This window comes from Trachypithecus francoisi, unplaced genomic scaffold (genome assembly GCF_009764315.1).
Source record: "Trachypithecus francoisi isolate TF-2019V2 unplaced genomic scaffold, Tfra_2.0 Lachesis_group7, whole genome shotgun sequence".
In the NCBI taxonomy this organism is placed as follows: domain Eukaryota; kingdom Metazoa; phylum Chordata; class Mammalia; order Primates; family Cercopithecidae; genus Trachypithecus; species Trachypithecus francoisi.
Genome location: NW_022681472.1, coordinates 29911815 through 29928777, shown reverse-complemented (window position 1 = coordinate 29928777; position 16963 = coordinate 29911815). Strand labels below are relative to the sequence as shown.

Below are 16963 nucleotides of genomic sequence, written 5' to 3'. Positions count from 1 at the left end.
AAGAAACTGTACAAGGAAATTATAAACACATTCTATAAAGATTCCCTATGATTCAGGATAATATAAATTGAAGGAAAAGTTAACCATGGACTTCTAATTTTTATTCTTTTTTTTTTTTTTTTTGAGACGGAGTCTCGCTGTCGCCCAGGCTGGAGTGCAGTGGCTGGATCTCAGCTCACTGCAAGCTCCGCCTCCCAGGTTTACGCCATTCTCCTGCCTCAGCCTCCCAAGTAGCTGGGACTACAGGCGCCCGCCACCTCGCCTGGCTAGTTTTTTGTATTTTTTAGTAGAGACGGGGTTTCACCATGTTAGCCAGAATGGTCTCGATCTCCTGACCCCGTGATCCGCCCGTCTCGGCCTCCCAAAGTGCTGGGATTACAGGCTTGAGCCACCGCGCCTGGCCCTAATTTTTATTCTTAACAACCTTTTCACAGGTAAACATCCTTCAGAGATTTTTATAAAAATTCAATTTTTATTTCTTCACGACTCAGTTCTTGTTTCTAACAGAGTGACATAAAGAACTCAAACACTATGAACTAATGAATAATAAGTTCTATGGCTCTTATGAGTACATGGATTGGTATGTACCAGCAACAGATTCACACTCCATATGATGACACACTAATGTGCAAATTTAAAATGTTACTACTTAAAAAGCTGCTACTCAATTATTGTCTGATTGAGTTTACTCTAGAGGTCTTAGTAATCTTTTGTAAATCGGGAACATATAGTTCATCAAGGTTTTCTAATATAACTAGGTCACGAAATGGAATTACAGCCCATCACAATAGAATTAAAGAATCATTTTACCATCAAAACGTCATTGCTTCCTAGGTATGCCTTTCCTATTAATGATGAAGTTAGCACATTCTTTGGCTACTGTTGTTCACAGGGACCTCGGCACATCATATCTATGCCTGCTACCCACCAGACACCACAAATGGCTCCTAAGGCCTTCACGGCCAGCTCCATGGTGCCTTCTTGTGACCATGAAAGACTTTTTCTGAGCACAAACCATTTGCTGCAGTTCTGTAGTTATTCATGGGACATACTGGGACTGTCCCTTCCAGATGAACTGAGGTATCCTCCCCAAATCCCTTAAACATACATGAATGAATACAGGTATGCATCACTATCTATCCTTTTAATTCATCTTCCCTAGATTAACTGCCAAGTGCTAAGACTAGACCTTTCTAACAAGTTTTTGTTAATATCATAAACAGATGAAAGATCTGGACAATTTTTGTGTTAACAAACCACTCTCCCCAAATGAAGAATGAACATATTTGGTGCTACCAGGTCATCAAAATACCCACTACCCAGCCATATGACATGCTAGTGATTAGCTGGGACATTCACATAAATGCCACTTATGTGCACGAAGAGGGCTACAGAGGCCACCCTTTCTACCTCCCACTGGACATGACCATCCAGAGGAATGGTATCTCACAGGCACCATCTAAAACAGTAAGGAACCATTACCACTTGGTAATTCAAACTGCGGACCATCTGAAATGGTAAGGAATCATCTTAATATCACTTAAGACTTTTACATAAATGCTAGGCGGATGTGTTCCAATGAGCATCACATCTCCAAGTATATAAGGAATATATACTTAATCTCACTAAAGCAATGTGTGTGATTCATAAGCATTTAAAATTAACACTGATGTCAAATGAGATGCTATACATATAAAGCCTGGGGTTCTCTCCAGCCCACTATCCCCAGTGATTCCCTAGTCCTCTCCTAAGAGTTCTCAATTACAGGAGTGTATGTGTGGGCAGTGGCCACAAGTAACTAAATGTGAGGTTTACCAATGGGACAGACAGTCATGAATGTTGGAGGCACCCAAAGCTTACTTTCTATTGCTCTACCCTATACAGACTTCATTCTCTCATTTTTCCTTATCTCTTTGCCTTCCTATCTCTGCCTGGAGCTGGCAGTTGTAGAATGAAGCAATTTTGTGTCCTATTGCTATCTGAACCCCTGTAATGTGTAACAAAGATGACTTTTGAATTTTAGGAAAAAATACTGCTAACTACTCAATAAGACAGACTCAGAGAGCTATCGGCAATCATAAGGTCTAGCTAAATGCTTGGATGAGCTGCCACCATAAGATCCCAACAAACCTAGAAATAATTTGGTCTGGGTCTAAATGCTAATATCATGCTGCCAAGCCTCTTTCTGAAAAGCAGAAAAGCAAAATATCCCACTCCTGCAAGCAAACCAACCACAAGGGTTGTGCCAAGAACTTTTGGGGCCCTTTTCTTGGCCACCCGGAATGCTGTTGGCAGCACTGCAGAGATTAATATATTGTTGACATGTCCTAAAACCTTGTTAAATGTTTTTCTCTTCAAGACACGCTCGTAATAGGTTTCCAAGTTTGGTCGCTTTCCGTTTCCCCAGTTTCTCCTTGCAAACCCCAGGAACTTCAGTCGATGCAATGTGACAGCAAGTGAGACGTCTGCCAGGGTGAAGGATTCACCGCAGAGCCAAGGTTGCTGGCCCTCTTCTAATTAGAGAAAGGGACATAGAGAATTAGAGGCAAGCACTCTACAGACAGACTCCAGCTGGTATCAGTGTCTCAGCCTTAAGAGTGAGTGTGAGTATACCAAAAGATGAAGGCTATTATATATTTATTTTCTTGACAGCCACACTCAGAGAGTAATTTCATGCTTTAAAAAAAAAAAAAAAAAGTCCATGCAAATGTATCCTAGGCCAAGGAGACTTGCTTGACGTCTGCCAGCCATCCAGGTCCCTATGTAAGACTGCAGCCACTTGAGCTTATCACTTTGTAAGGACACTAAGGGGTTGAGAGTCTCCAGTTGGTTAAAAGATACTTCCTTCTTGTTTATAAAAAAACAGTTCTGCTTTAGAAAAATCCATAAAGCTGAGTCTGAAACATCACTCAGTGGCTACTGCTCTTAGTCACTTAAAGCAGAAGAGCTTTTGTGACAGGAACATAGTCTTCAACTCTAGTCAGAGCAGCATAAATGGCCCACGTGTATACACCTATGTCTTAACCCTGAAGCCAGTTCACTGGCACGTGCATGCTACCAGCCAGTTTACCACATGCCCATGTGCTGGCCCCTTTATTACACTTTAGATGGAGGCTGTTTCCCTGCCTAAGGAAAAAACTAGAGGGACATTCAAGCAATTACTCAAATTATTCAACCAAACTAATTACTATAATTACAAATCGGCCGGGCGCGTGGCTCAAGCCTGTAATCCCAGCACTTTGGGAGGCCGAGACGGGTGGATCACGAGGTCAGGAGATCGAGACCATCCTGGCTAACACGGTGAAACCCCGTCTCTACTAAAAAAATACAAAAAATTAGCCGGGCGATGTGGCGGGCGCCTGTAGTCCCAGCTACTCGGAGGCTGAGGCGAGAGAATGGCATAACCCGGGAGGCGAAGCTTGCAGTGAGCTGAGATCCGGCCACTGCACTCCAGCCTGGGCGACAGAGCGAGACTCCGTCTCAAAAAAAAAAAAAAAAAAAGTCCATGCAAATGTATCCTAGGCCAAGGAGACTTGCTTGACGTCTGCCAGCCATCCAGGTCCCTATGTAAGACTGCAGCCACTTGAGCTTATCACTTTGTAAAGGACACTAAGGGGTTGAGAGCCTCCAAGTTGGTTAAAAGATACTTCCTTCTTGTTTATAAAAAAACAGTTCTGCTTTAGAAAAATCCATAAAGCTGAGTCTGAAACATCACTCAGTGGCTACTGCTCTTAGTCACTTAAAGCAGAAGAGCTTTTGTGACAGGAACATAGTCTTCAACTCTAGTCAGAGCAGCATAAATGGCCCACGTGTATACACCTATGTCTTAACCCTGAAGCCAGTTCACTGGCACGTGCATGCTTACCAGCCAGTTTACCACATGCCCATGTGCTGGCCCCTTTATTACACTTTAGATTGGAGGCTGTTTCCCTGCCTAAGGAAAAAACTAGAGGGAACATTCAAGCAATTACTCAAATTATTCAACCAAACTAATTACTATAATTACAAATCTGTAAAACAGTTAGGTAAAAATCTCCCAAGCATAATTGAAATTATGCAGAAAAATCCTTCATGTAGATGCAGACTGAATTACAATTAGACACCTGGGTTTTTCCGGGTGCAATATCATTGTTGTTATCATAATTAAAACTGCCCATGAATAACAATAATGAAAAGCAGATTACAGAACATTTTTGGTGAGACCTAAGAATGTTCCCATGAATGATACTGATGTTGAAAAGAGAAAAAGAATACAAATGAGAACCTACCTGGGGTTTCTTCATTTCTTCTTTGCAATTCAGTTTCAACCTGATCCAAGACTTTCTCCAACTCATCAAGAATTTTCTTCAAATACTTGACATTGTCATGATCGAGCAGCTTTGACTAATCAACCACCAAAAAAAAAAAAAAAAAACAAAACAAAACAGATTATTTACACCTTTAAAAAAATAAATCTAGGTAAAGCAAAGCAGATTGAAACTCTTACAGAGTTCGGCCTATTTATTTTAGACAACAGGAAGAAATAGAAAAACTCAGGGAAAAAAAAAAAAAAGCTAAGTTGAAGGGAAATATCCCATCTGTGAAAATGCTGCAGAAGCAGACCCACCACCCATTGGCAGCTCCTATGAGGCCAGGTGACCAGAGAAGGCAAAGAATGGGAGGGGCATGAAGAGCTGTCTGCCAAGCCCAACTCAGAAAAGAACTGCAGCAGCTGGAATTGAGAGTAGCTGAAAGGTCAAGGATGAGAAAGAAGTCCAAGTAAAGGAGTTGAAGGGCGAGTGGAGAGTTGGTCAAGTGACTGTGAGTGCAGGTGTTTCTTCTGAGGAGCTCGTTTAGCTAAGATAGGATACGGGAAGGTGGGAAGTTGGGGAGGGTTGGGAGTACAGCTGTTTTCTACACTTTTAATATGAGAGAAGCTTGCATGTGTTGCTGGGCCCAGGGAAGGAATCAACAGAAGCAGAAAAGCTGACCATAAAGCACGCTCCTCAGAGGGCAAAGCAAGTCAGTGTGACACATGGAGGGATGTAGGTCTAGTGAGGACTTCCAGTGGTGGAATACCTGAAATGACAGATTCTAGAATATGTTATGAACTTCCTTTGCATTTCATAACTTTTTTGGCAACTAGCATGCTCAACATCTGTTTGTTAAGCACTTGTCATCAAGTTTGAATATCAAGTCTAATAAAAAATTCTTTCTAAAAGGAGAACATAAGCCAAAGGTAACATGTGCACTGGTGAATTGCAATATTTAAAAGAAGATATTCTAGAAATAGCGGTACTTTACAAAAAGTAGAACATTTACTCCATGCAGTGTGTTTTGTCAACTGAGGACAGCTGATTGACTTACTTTAAGTCGTTTCTGTTTTGCAATGTATGCTTCTTGTAAATCTGGGTTTTCTTCAGCAAGTTTCTTCAGCTCAGACTCTGTGTTTCCAATTTGGCCTGATAATAAAAACATTTTGGAAACAGAAAATTAGTTTCTCCCTTCCACACCAGAAACAAGAAGCAGAGAAACTCAATGGCAAGAGCATGAGCTCTGGAGCTCATGCCCTGCTTCTCTGCCTTGGGCTTACCCTGTCTGTGCCTCAGTTTCCTCATCTTTCAAATGGAACCATAAGAGTATCTGCCATGCAGGGTGAAGACTAAATGAGAAGCTTCATGGGAAGCATGTAGCGCAAGGCCCAGCACTTTAGAATGCTCAGTGCAGGCTTGCTGCTCTGCCTTCCTCTACCTTTCAAGCTTTCTATAATGAACTCCTATATGAAGGGAGGAAAAAGGCTTATTTTTAAAAAATATTAACTGTAGGTCATAGAATTATACTCAAAACTCTTGTTTCACATCATATGAAGGGTACTTACAAAGAGGAGGAGGAGGAATAGGAGGAAAGAGAAGCAGGAAGAGAGGGCAGTGGAGACGAAAAAGAAAAGAGAAAAAGGAAGTGGTGACAAGGAAGGAAGGGAGAGAAGAGGAGAGGAAAAGGAGGGGTATCAAAAAGGGAAAAAAGAAGAATAATAATAATAAAGGTGAGTATCATATAATGGGGAAAAATGGTTTCTGGATTTAGAAGATCTGAGTTTGAGTGTTTCTGATCAACATTCCCAAAGTGTGACCACTGCCACCATCCTTTCCCTTCTTATCCCCAATTATCTGTGCTATAAAGCACACCTCCTGCTCCACAGATCATGCACTGACTCTATCCTCATGACAGGAGGAAGGCAGAAAGCTGGATGTCACAAGTCAATCCCAATAAATCTCCCATCACTAAACATAGAGACAGAGTAATAGCTACACACTCTCTAGTCCAGTTTGCTCACATAATGAAACAACAATTAAGGACCAGAAACATGAACTCAACTGCCCATAATCCTAGGCAGATCCCAGCTTTTCAGATTCTTAGTCTATCTGTTCATGAGAACATGTTATATTCTTTACTTTTCCATAATCCACTCTTCTGAGTTTTACCCAAGCTTGGTCCTCAAAGCCAAGAGCTGATAAATCAGGTCCTATAGACAATAAATGTCCAACTGAGCAAGTGAAGCACAGATTAATACGACTGGTTCACGGATCGATCCATAACATGCACATCCATGAAGCAAACTCAACAACGCTATTCCCAATCTTCTTTTAGTGACCATGAGACATGCTAGGTCTCAGAACGAATTAAAAGAAAGTGTCAGACAGAATTCTAGGTCTTTAAAATGTTTACATACTACGAATCCTTGTAGTTGCATAAGCCGGGATCATGGAGTCCACAGTTAACTCAGGATGTAAAATGCAGCCATGTGTATAGGCATCCATTGGCAAGGAGTCAAGCAGCTCTCGGTAATGTTGTACCCGTGGGTAATACATGCTTCCTTTATCAGGCATTAATCTGGGTGTTCTTTCTAAAATACACACACACAAATATTGAAGAAAAAGTTACAAATGAGTTGTTACCCTCAAAAGCAAAACAAAAACACTAACCACTCATCATTAACATTTTCAACATATCTGTATATTCAAAGAATGTTGTCTCCTCGCCGCAGACATTCAAAGTTTGAAATAGCCTGATGCACCAGACAAGATCCCAAACCATAATCACACTGGTATTCTCTCATTTCTCCACCTTGCAAACTGCACTCAGCCTTCAAGGCCCAGTTATTTCTGCCATTTATTCCATGAAGCATTCCCTAACCTCCTACAACTGCCAACATCTGACTGGCTCACATGTGCCTTCTTCTATACATCCATAACACATTACACACACTCTGTTACAGCCCTTATCACACTGTAATTCATTGCATCTTTTTACCCCATGACTGTCTTCAGGGAAAGGAACCTGGATTCCAGAGTCTAGCACAGTTCTCCACACACTTAAGGCCCTCAAAGTTTGGTTAATTGAATGAGGACTCATTATGGGAAGATAATCATGGGTTACTCTTTTCTAGGTGCCAACCAACATCAAGAGTGACCCTACTGACACATGTGAACGTGAAATGACAATCTATATGGAACAGGAAAGGCCTTTGCTTAAATATCACAGGTGCACTTTCCCCAGGAATTTCTAACAATTATCTCTAGAAAGTGGCTTCTACATACATCCTTATTTGCTAGTTAAAATCCAGACTGTAGAGTCCTTGAGGGCAGGGACCATGTACTGGTTTCTGTTAAATCCCCAGTGCCTAGTATAATGTTTGACATGTAGTAGGTGTTTAATAAATTATAATGAATACATTCCAAAATTTCCAGTTATTATATAGATTACGTGAGCTGGAGAAGCGCTGCAGTAGTTAACACGTACACTGGAAACAAGGGCTGAAAATTTCTCACAAGATCCCACAGCTAATTAGAGGCAGAGCTAGAACTAAAGTCATCTGATTCCTAACGTAATGCTCTCTTTGATTATACCATCATAACATCTTCAAAGGATTTTAATTTCAGAGACTATCCAAAAACAAGAAAGTGAAGGATACAACCCAAAGGTCGGGACTATGTCCCTTCAGAATCTCTTCCTACCTCTGGCTCTCAAATTGTCCCTAAAAAATGTCAGGTCTATTAACTATCACAATTTCAAAGTATTAAGATATCTGCAATAACTTAACCATGAACATATCTGTGATTTCCATTGGTTATCAAAGTCACAGGCACTCCTGATATTGCCATGGATTGTGCCTACATTGCTAATGGAAGGAAATAATTGCTTTAAATATTAGAGCTACAATTATTCCCCATCCAAGATCTCAAATATCCTGAATTCTATTCATAAACCCCTAAGGGCAACAGTTCTCACACTATGGTCTGAGGATCCCTGGGTTTTCCTAAAACACGTTTGGGGGATTTACAAAGTCAAGATGTTTTTATAGAAATACTAAGACATTAATTACTTTTTCACTCTTATTGTCTCTCTCAAGCATACAGTAGAAATTCCCAGAGGCTACAGGAAGCATGACTCTATCACTCTAACAGCCAGTGGGATTGTGCTTATGTAGGCTAATAGTTTAAGTTTTCTCAGTTTTGCTTTCTAAATGGTAAATATTGATAGCCATGATCCACATTTAAAAAATGCTCTCTGGTGTCCTCAAAGACAAAGGGGTGTAGAGACCAAGAAGTTTAAGAACGAATGCTTTAGGCGTCCAAGAACCTCAGGCTAATAACCATAAATAGTACATTTTCAAATGCTTCCCAAAAGGTCAAAGTAATGGCTAGTGGCTCTGGCTGCTTTCTGGTGCCGGGCCCTGGGGCTTCTCTCCAGAACAGCATACCATTTCCTTCCTAGAAAAGTGAATGAGAGCAGGAAAAACAATGCCTAATCGCTTTCTGGGGAAGATCCATCAGGCCAAGCCCAAATTCTTCAAGGAGGACAAATGTTTAAATCAATGAAAATAATTTTCTTGTACTCAGTGTGCCGTTACTATCTAACCATTTCCTGAAGCACTCTGTCAGAGCACCCACTGAATCCAAGTTATCTTCCCATCTCTCTTTCTTTGTGCGCGTCAACCATGCCCTGTCCAGTATCACAGGGGCACTGTGCTGCCACCCTCCTCCTCAAATCGAAGCACAGCAGTATCTGCTGCTTCTGATAAAAGAATTTTTCAAAGGACAACTGGGAATTTCCTTTGAATTATAGAGGAGATCTTCCCTCTCAATCCCATCGTATTTTATTTTCCAGTCCTTCCATAAAGCACCTTTATCAAAATACTAAAAGCAAGAATTTTTTTCTCAGTAATCTACCTCAACCAGGAGTGGGAAAGCAACGTAAGGCATACCGGGGCAGGATAGAGAATTAGGGAGTTTTAAGAAGCAGGCAATGAGAGGAGGTGCCAGCATTGGGGAGTGGGATTGCAATAGTGGAAATCAGGCTTGGTATTAAGCTGGAAGAACAAATAAGTTGGCACAAGACCGGACTTTCTGAAAGAACTGAGTAGGGGACAAGTTTTATATTACACATAAATTTAGGCAGCAAATTATAAACCAGCAGATAGACATAAAGCAGAAAGATCTGATAAACAGCAGAAGAAACCAAAAGAAGCAAAAAATAAAATTAGAAAGAAACAATAAAAGCACTATGCAGCCATGTAATGGAGACAAACGGGTCTGTACATTCTCAAGTCCCTGTAATGCTGAGTAAAATAACAATGGCTCTGAGCCATTTTTAAAAATTACATTTGGTTTTCCCAAGAGTAAAAAATAAAAAGAAATTAGGGGCTTAAAGGCATAAGTTTTCATTATTTTACTAAATTCACTACTCTGGTTACCCATGTTTCCTAGTAAAGGCAGATAAAGGAGGCATTATTATGCCTTGTTTTCAAGAAAGACTCCCCTAGGTCTATTTGTATAACTTTCAAGTCTCCCTTACTAGCTCAATGGAAACAGATTATATTTCATTCCTCACTCTAGCCCTTTGCTGTTTATTTTACTTAGACTGTATAGTGATTACATCAGTATATAATATGCATAACACAGCTGAACAATATTGTACCCTTCAACTAGTGACACACTAGGCTATTAAAAATATATAATAATGGGCTGGGTGTGGTGGCTCATGCCTGCAATCCCAGCACTTTGGGAGGCCGAGGCAGGCAGATCATGAGGTCAGGAGATCAAGAGACCATCCTGGCCAACATGGTGAAACCCCATCTCTACTAAAATACAAAAAATTAGCCAGGTGTGGTGGTGCACGCCTGTAGTCCCAGCTACTCGGGAGGCTGAGGCAGGGGAATCGCTTGAACCTGCAAGGCAGATGTTGCAGTGAGCCGAGATCATGCCACTGCACTCCAGCCTGGAGACACAGCGAGACTGTCTCAAATATATAGTGGTATATAAATATATATCTACATACACACACACACACAATAGTGTTAAACAATTAAGTTATGACCTGAGGCAAAAGATATGGCTGCAAACTGATTACAATTCAATACTGTCATAACTCTGGAACTAGAAAGAGCAAATCTAAATATAGATGAGGGGGAAAAAAAAAAAAAGACCTGGTGTCAAATTATATCAGTTCACTGTATGCATCCAGGATTTTGAGACAAATTTATAGCATTATTGTCAATAAATTTTATGTACTATACATTAAATGTTTACTTTTAAGTGGTATTATAGTTAAGACTTTTAACAGAAACATTTGTAATAATGGAAGCAAAAACTCCTTTATCAGACAGTTCCAATTGTTAGATACACATAATATAGAAAGAGGGCCTCTGAATTTTAATACCCCCTACTTGTCTGCTAAAATTGGACAAATCACAAAGAGAAAAAAAGTTACTCTTTAAAGCAACTTTTACTGACACAATAAAGACTGATATTCTTTTCTATGCCATATGGTATATTTTCTCCATACTTTGTGCTAATCTGCAATTTCAGTCTATGTGCTAAAAGGCCTATATTCAACTATACACAAGAGCCTTTTCTTGATGAACACAAAGATAAATATTAATTGGTAATTCCTTAAATAACTATTTTTAATATAACAGTGACACCAGAATTAACATTCTTTTTTAAATGTTACATTTGATGAAATTCAAATGTAATATTTAGATATATTTTATAGATAACATTTTATCTATAAATTTAGATATCCTAATAAGATTTATGTGATTTTAATATCATACTAGAATAGTTTATTTCCAAACTAAATTCTATTTCCTAAGAATAAATTATATACCTAGACATAAGACATGAACATCAATGTTCAGGGAACTGTTATATTAAGTTACAAAAATCCATTATTCTTGATTCCATGTTACCAGAGTCACTTGGTAGTAATACATATGTTCTAGTATTTTATAGTTATTTCATATATTTTTGATTAGTAGCCAAGTTAAACTTTATTTAAAGAGGTTATGAGTACAATAGCTAGATTGAAGAATCCGTATTTGTGCGTACATTCACCTTGTCCCATCCATTCTTCCTCAGTTTACCTAGTTTGCTTGCTTTCCTACCTCATCTAGCTTTATCAGTTGCTTGCTGTAAAATAACTATTCTTCACCACATGCCCAGACTGAAAGATGTATCATGTACATGAAAGAGTATAAAACTGGACAGTAAAAGCACATGTATATGTTAAGAACAGATTTGGAATTATCACCAAATTTATAGAAAGAAATTATCTTTGAAGACTAGCAAGCTTCTAATGATTTCAGATCTTTAAAATATCTCTGAAGTATCCCGGGACCCTACACCCAATTAATACCCAATAAATGGTTACTGAAAGAATAAATGAAGAGACAGCTCTTGGCCAGCTCTTAGTTTGGCAGCCGTAACTGAATACTTCTAAGTTTCTCGTTTGACCCAAGTTTTGCCCTCAGGAACATCATTCATATCTATACCATTCTTCCATATGACTGCTTTCCAATAAAAAAAAAATCAAACATAGCCATTATTCAACAGATACTCACTATTTCAGACTATGACTTGAAAAGGATTGCCTCAGCTATCAAACTACCAATTATTTAATGAACTATCCAAAAAGTACAAGGATATAAATATTTAATTATAAACACAAAAAAGTTGAGAAATGTCTCCAGATCAGCAAGTCATCATTTTTGGCATAATCCCCACTGGATCGATAACAGGGGACAGCAAATAACAGTGAAGGACATACCAGTTCATTACATTCTGTTCTTTAGAGGAATGGTTACACTTACAGTCTCCTGTCATGACCATGGGCGACTGTACACCTCATGAAATCCATCCACTTATTCTATCTCATCAACATTCCTCAAAGTTACATCCATAATTGGACAAAATGCCAACTATTCCAAACAGCTCAGAATGCAGAGAGTTACAACTCACCCTGTTCTCAATAAAATCTATAATTTTCAAAGAACCTGAAATCACACTAGCCATTTAACATTGGTAACTATCTATTAACCAGGTGCACTATTCTTTTGGAATGCAGCGGGTTTTTTAAAACAAAAGCCTGATACCCATTTTCCTCATACTCATTTTACATTTAGTCTTGTTAAACTTTATCTTATTTTTCCATTTTGTTGTATTTCCATAAGAAATATTTTATAAGCTAGTCATCACTTTGACTATTTATCTTTTCTGTCATTCACAAATGTAATCTTATTTCTTCTATGTCTTTATTCGAATCATTGACTTGTTAGGCTCAAGTCAAAACAGAAGCCTACAAGAACATTGCAAGGGATTCTTGTCCAGGCTAACATCTGTTTCAATAATTCACTCATTTTAATCATTCAAAATATTTATTAAGCACCTATTAAGAAACATTCACTGTATAAGGCATTGGGGATAGTTTTTAATAAGATACACTGTTCCCAACCTCATAGTACTTACAGTGGTGTACAATTCAAACATTTAAAATAAAGTATAAAAACAATTATAAGTAAAATGAGAGTCTACAGTTGAAGAGGTAAGCTGGTATGAGAAATCTATAAATTAATATTCTTTAATATGGTAGTTTATTCATCTACAAATGTGCATTACAATCCTCTAGCTATATTTGCTCCTTTATTCCACAAGGGTATATGTAATGTAATCTCAAATGTTCTACTTAAATCAAGATATACTATATCTAGAACCATGCCTGGCACATAATAGACAGTTTTTTAAAAGTGTTAGGGACATTCTCCTTTCACTGAGATACACAAAAATTTTAAACATATTTAAATAACTTTTCACAATCTATTCTATATTTCTGCCAGATTTAAAGACAGTAATTTACACCAGTGCTTACTTAACTAAACACTAACTTATAGCAGTACTCGCAAACTTTTAATGTACATATGAATCATTTGGGGCTTTTGTTAAAACAAAGATTCTAATTTGATAGATCTGCAGTGAGGTCTAAGGTTCTGCAGTTCTAACAAGCTCCCAGGTGATGCCAGTGCTGCTGGTGAATGGGAACATACAGTAAGTAGCAAGGATTGGTAGAATTCACTTTTCCCTGTCTTTGACAATAGGATGTTTGTCTATGTTGTCTGACTTTCATTCCCCATGAGTTCTTAAAGTATCTTAATTGTGATAACACTTTTTAAAACTTCAGTACTCTGAGATAAACTTCTTCTTGACCTTGATTTATATAACTTAGCCTTGATTTATAAAAACTATTGTTCTCTTGCTGTCTTCCTATCTACCGTAAGTTTTGGGTCCTTTAATCGTTTTTTCGTCCTTCCCAATTGATTGAAAGATATTCAACAAGTGAGTGGCAGCGTCAGACTAAAAACTAGGACTCTTGATTGCTGAGTTACAATAATATTTCAACCAGAATTAAAGTCTGCGGTTTCCGCATTTCCATCCTGTCACAGCCTACAGTGCCTTCTCTTCTAATACAATAAACAGTAATCAAAAGAATTTAGCATTTCCTTTGGTTATTTAAATACAACTTAGCAGGACACAGAACGTTATTTCTGCTTTGTTATCATTCTGTACTAAAAGCAAAAGAGAAAGAATAAGGAAAATTGTAAGAAAACCTAATAATTGGTAACATTACTATGTTGTAAATATAATTTATATCACTGAATTTCTTAGAGGAAAAACAGTGTAAGGAGGGGAGGGAGGAGGGAAATGACAGTAGGAGCAGTTCAAGCAACGGTACCAAAAAACTTAAATGGGATTTTCCACTTAGAATATCTTTTTAAAGTTTTTGATCATTTAAAATAGAATTAACACAATTATTTTGTTTTGTTCAATTATAATTACATCTCCCAAGAAATACAAATTATTAACAGACTTATCCATTTCCAAAAAGCTCAAGATTAAGAAACATTGTCTTAAATGAACTAGTCATTTTCAGTACAGTCCCCAGCATATTAATTTACAAGGAATAGCAAATAAAGATGAAAAGAAAGTACCTCATTAAATGTTTTGGTTTAGGCCAAAACTACCTTTAATTAAAACCTCCAATCACAATCCTAGGGGACCAGCACTTAGATTAAGAACAGGGGTAGCCCATTGCTAATCTAATTCCCTGGGCTTCCCCGGCCCCACTGCCCACCATCTAGGCCTCATACTCATTTTCCTTCTAAGTACCTGAGACTGTTTTTTTTTTTGTCCTAGTAATTTCCTTTGTCAGCTTCCTGTAGTTTGGGGCTAGGCTCTGCTTTCACCCTACCCTATTAACATCAACATAACTGCTAGCAGATGAAAAGTAACAATCTCACACAGCCTTTTTAGAAGAGCATTCAGCTGGAAGCTCTGAGCCCCCCTGTTTTGCTGGCAACAATGTCCATTGTGATCAGCTGTGTAATCTTGGGTAAATCCTTGAAGCTACAGTTCACCTCAAAGGATTAGTATTAGGCAAGATAATGTGTAAGTGGCAAGGACTATGGGAGACAGTCAGTGTAGTATGAAGGCTTTGGAGACCAAAGACTCTACCACATAATAGCTATATTACTTTGGGCAACCCTGTTGCTTTCTCCTCATGTACATAATGGGAATAACTTAGACAGATTCTTCTGAAGACAACATAGTATAGAAATTATAAAATGTCTGACACATAACAAACTGTCAATAAATGATTTACCTAAATGCACTATACAAATTTAAGCCCTATAATTCCTTAGTAAATATATAAAATTAAAACAATTCAGAAGTGACTGGGGCAAAGACCTCAGCTATACTAACATTCTATTCTCCTTTAACATTTGTTGCTTTTTTTCCCCCCTTGTTTTTAAGGTGAAACCATTTGGTTTATTCGATGAAATTGTCATAGTGCACATTTAGAATATTATGAATTTTAGGCTAAGAAATCTCCAACACAAACCACACATCTGCAGTTTTTTGCAAGTGAATTTTTTTAAGTTTCAACATTAACATTTGTACTTTGCACGAAATTCTTTTAAGTAGCATTATACTAGTTTATACAAAATTTGTTATCGACCTATTTGATATTTGTGTGCTTATGGAAATGGAAAAGGTTTTTAATCCCAAACCACCATCATGACACAAGAGAAAGAGAGGAGAGAGAGAAAAAGAGAAAGGGAACACATAGTTGTGTTGAAAGTAAATCCAAGAAATCACAAGTAGCCTTAACATTACCATCCAGGAAAGTCTGTTCAAGATAATCAATGATCTGAGTGGCCTCACAAATTATGTTTTCCCCGTGGATAAGGACAGGCACTTCTCCAGTTGAGTTCAAACGCATAAACCAAGGCTCATTGTGCTCACTCAAGGGCAGACTTACATCATGTTCCTCGCACTTCAATGCCTTTTCAGCAATTACCAAGCGCACCTGGAAGAGTTCACACTGGTTACTACAACACGTGTAAGCTTTCAATTAAATGACTTCCCTGGACACCACTAAGCAGCCTTTCTGGGCTTCCCTGTGTTACTGACATTTTCAACAGTCGTTTTAACAATTCCTATTCCTGGAATTAACAAGTACAGAACAATATTCAACAAATTAAGAGAAGAACACAAAATAAGTAATGAAATGATTCTGAGTGTATTCATTAAACAGTCACCCTCCTCATCACCACCATTTTCTTGGTGTCCTAAACCTGATTATGGGCCCTCCCCAGACAAGAACCTGAACTGCAGGTACATCAGCTCTTGCTGAAGAAAGTGAACGCGAGAGAGCAGAAGAGATCGCAGATGATAAGGGTGCACGAAGGCACCTCCCTCTGCCTCTCGCCCAAGCCCAGCAGGCAAGGCCTCCAGGCCAAATACTGAAAATGATGCTTTTTTTGTCGCATTTCGCGAGAGGCAGAGCCTGGGTCATAGCCACATAAGATTATCTCAGACCGGTTCTCCCCGCTCCCCACCGGGGCGCATCCTGGAGGGAGCACCTGCCCCTCCAGGGTCAGGACGCTGGAGGCGGGTTTCTAGGTGGAACGGACTCTCTGGGCTGGACCCAGCAGGAGCTGTCCCAGTGCTGAAGCCCGATCCGCGCCACCCTCCGCCGCCAAGGCCTGTACCTTTTGAGAGCTGAAGGAATGCGTCCAGTGGTACAGAATGAGCTTAACCTCCGCGTCGGCCTTGCCTTCCGCCCTCAAGGGCGGGCTCCCTCTCTGCTCTTCCTGCCTCCCAGCCATCTCGGGGTAGGCGAGCGCGGGTGGGCCCGGCCTGTCCGCCCTGGGCTTCTCCCTCCCACACTGCCCCGCAAGGCGTTTCCGGGTTTTGAGCCGTGCCTGCCGGAAGGAGGGCGCGCGACCTGCTGGGAAATGTAGTTCCGCCGGCGGCCGAGTCTGCGAAAACGCATGGTCTGCGTCCGGAAAGCCCCTGGCAAGCCTGCGAGTGCACCTGGGACGTGCAATTGAACGGTTGTTTTTTGTTTTCTGTTTTTTGTTTTTTGTTTAGAAGAAAAAAATCAAAAATATAAGACCCTGGTTATGAAGGGCGGTAAGGAAAAATGGTGATAGCAAATTACTCTTCGGTTTGGAGGTTGCTCAGGTATAAAAGCAGCAATTTCCCAAGATACTTAGGGTTGCTCTTAGAGCCTGTTCCTTTTTTGGAAAGGAAGTTCCAGTCGACAAAGCAACAGGAAAAGGATCTATGAGTTTTCATTATAAGAT

General features: G+C 39.3%; 1 protein-coding gene across 2 annotated transcripts; it reads right to left on the bottom strand.

Annotated features, from left to right (window-relative positions):
• Window positions 1–668: 668 nt before the first annotated feature.
• GDAP1 (ganglioside induced differentiation associated protein 1) lies at window positions 669–16557 on the bottom strand. 2 transcript variants are annotated; one of them, XM_033202489.1, is made up of 6 exons: window positions 16367–16557; window positions 15489–15681; window positions 6710–6883; window positions 5347–5441; window positions 4269–4383; window positions 669–2513 (listed from the first exon to the last, which is right to left on the bottom strand). In XM_033202489.1, exons 1-6 carry the CDS (start codon window positions 16481–16483, stop codon window positions 2131–2133), a joined length of 1077 nt encoding a protein of 358 aa, XP_033058380.1. In that variant the 5' UTR covers window positions 16484–16557; the 3' UTR covers window positions 669–2130. The 2 variants fall into 2 exon arrangements, with proteins under 2 accessions (XP_033058380.1, XP_033058381.1); XM_033202490.1 differs by having other exon boundaries at window positions 15634–15681; window positions 16367–16546.
• Window positions 16558–16963: the final 406 nt, after the last annotated feature.

Bases quoted from the DNA above. Each gene is read 5' to 3' on its own strand.
- GDAP1 (XM_033202489.1), bottom strand. From the start codon at position 16,483: ATGGCTGGGAGGCAGGAAGAGCAGAGAGGGAGCCCGCCCTTGAGGGCG. The intron at 5,442-6,709 runs GTATGTAAACAT...TTTTATTATCAG, and splicing joins TGCAACTACAAGGATTCGTA to GCCAAATTGGAAACACAGAG. The intron at 2,514-4,268 runs GTAGGTTCTCAT...TTCTCTAATTAG, and splicing joins AAGAAATGAAGAAACCCCAG to AAGAGGGCCAGCAACCTTGG.